At 38.4% G+C, this 341-nt stretch overlaps 1 protein-coding gene across 1 annotated transcript in view; it reads right to left on the minus strand.

Moving 5' to 3' along the window:
• The window catches only part of LOC119590757 (mitochondrial-processing peptidase subunit alpha-like), a gene marked incomplete at its 5' end in the record, with an annotated part of 2784 nt that continues 2443 nt past the window's right edge, over positions 1 to 341 (minus strand). The window contains 1 exon segment of the mRNA XM_037939468.1: positions 1 to 301. Coding sequence (XP_037795396.1) covers positions 94 to 301 — 208 coding nt within the window.

Below are 341 nucleotides of genomic sequence, written 5' to 3' on the forward strand. Positions count from 1 at the left end.
TTTTTTTTTAATGCTCAAACACATTAGAAATGTTTGAAAATCTTGAAACAGCACAAGGCAATTCTACATTTTTAACAAAATACTTATTTATATTTACTTTGGGCAAGAAATTTGGAGTGGGCATGAAGTGTCAGTAATGAGAGCATACATAACATAATTGGAACTCAGAGAACATAAAAGAAAATAAGTTACCTTAATAATCCCACCCGTGTACTGCGCCACTGACCGATCCACTTCTATAGTGCGAGAGCTCCCCAGTGCTGGCTCCATATCCCAGATGGCCGGATGTTCAACAAAGTGTCTGGAATGGGAGGAGAAAGCGGCACTATTTCAGTATATGT

This window comes from Penaeus monodon, chromosome 27 (assembly GCF_015228065.2).
Source record: "Penaeus monodon isolate SGIC_2016 chromosome 27, NSTDA_Pmon_1, whole genome shotgun sequence".
Taxonomy (NCBI): Eukaryota; Metazoa; Arthropoda; class Malacostraca; order Decapoda; family Penaeidae; genus Penaeus; species Penaeus monodon.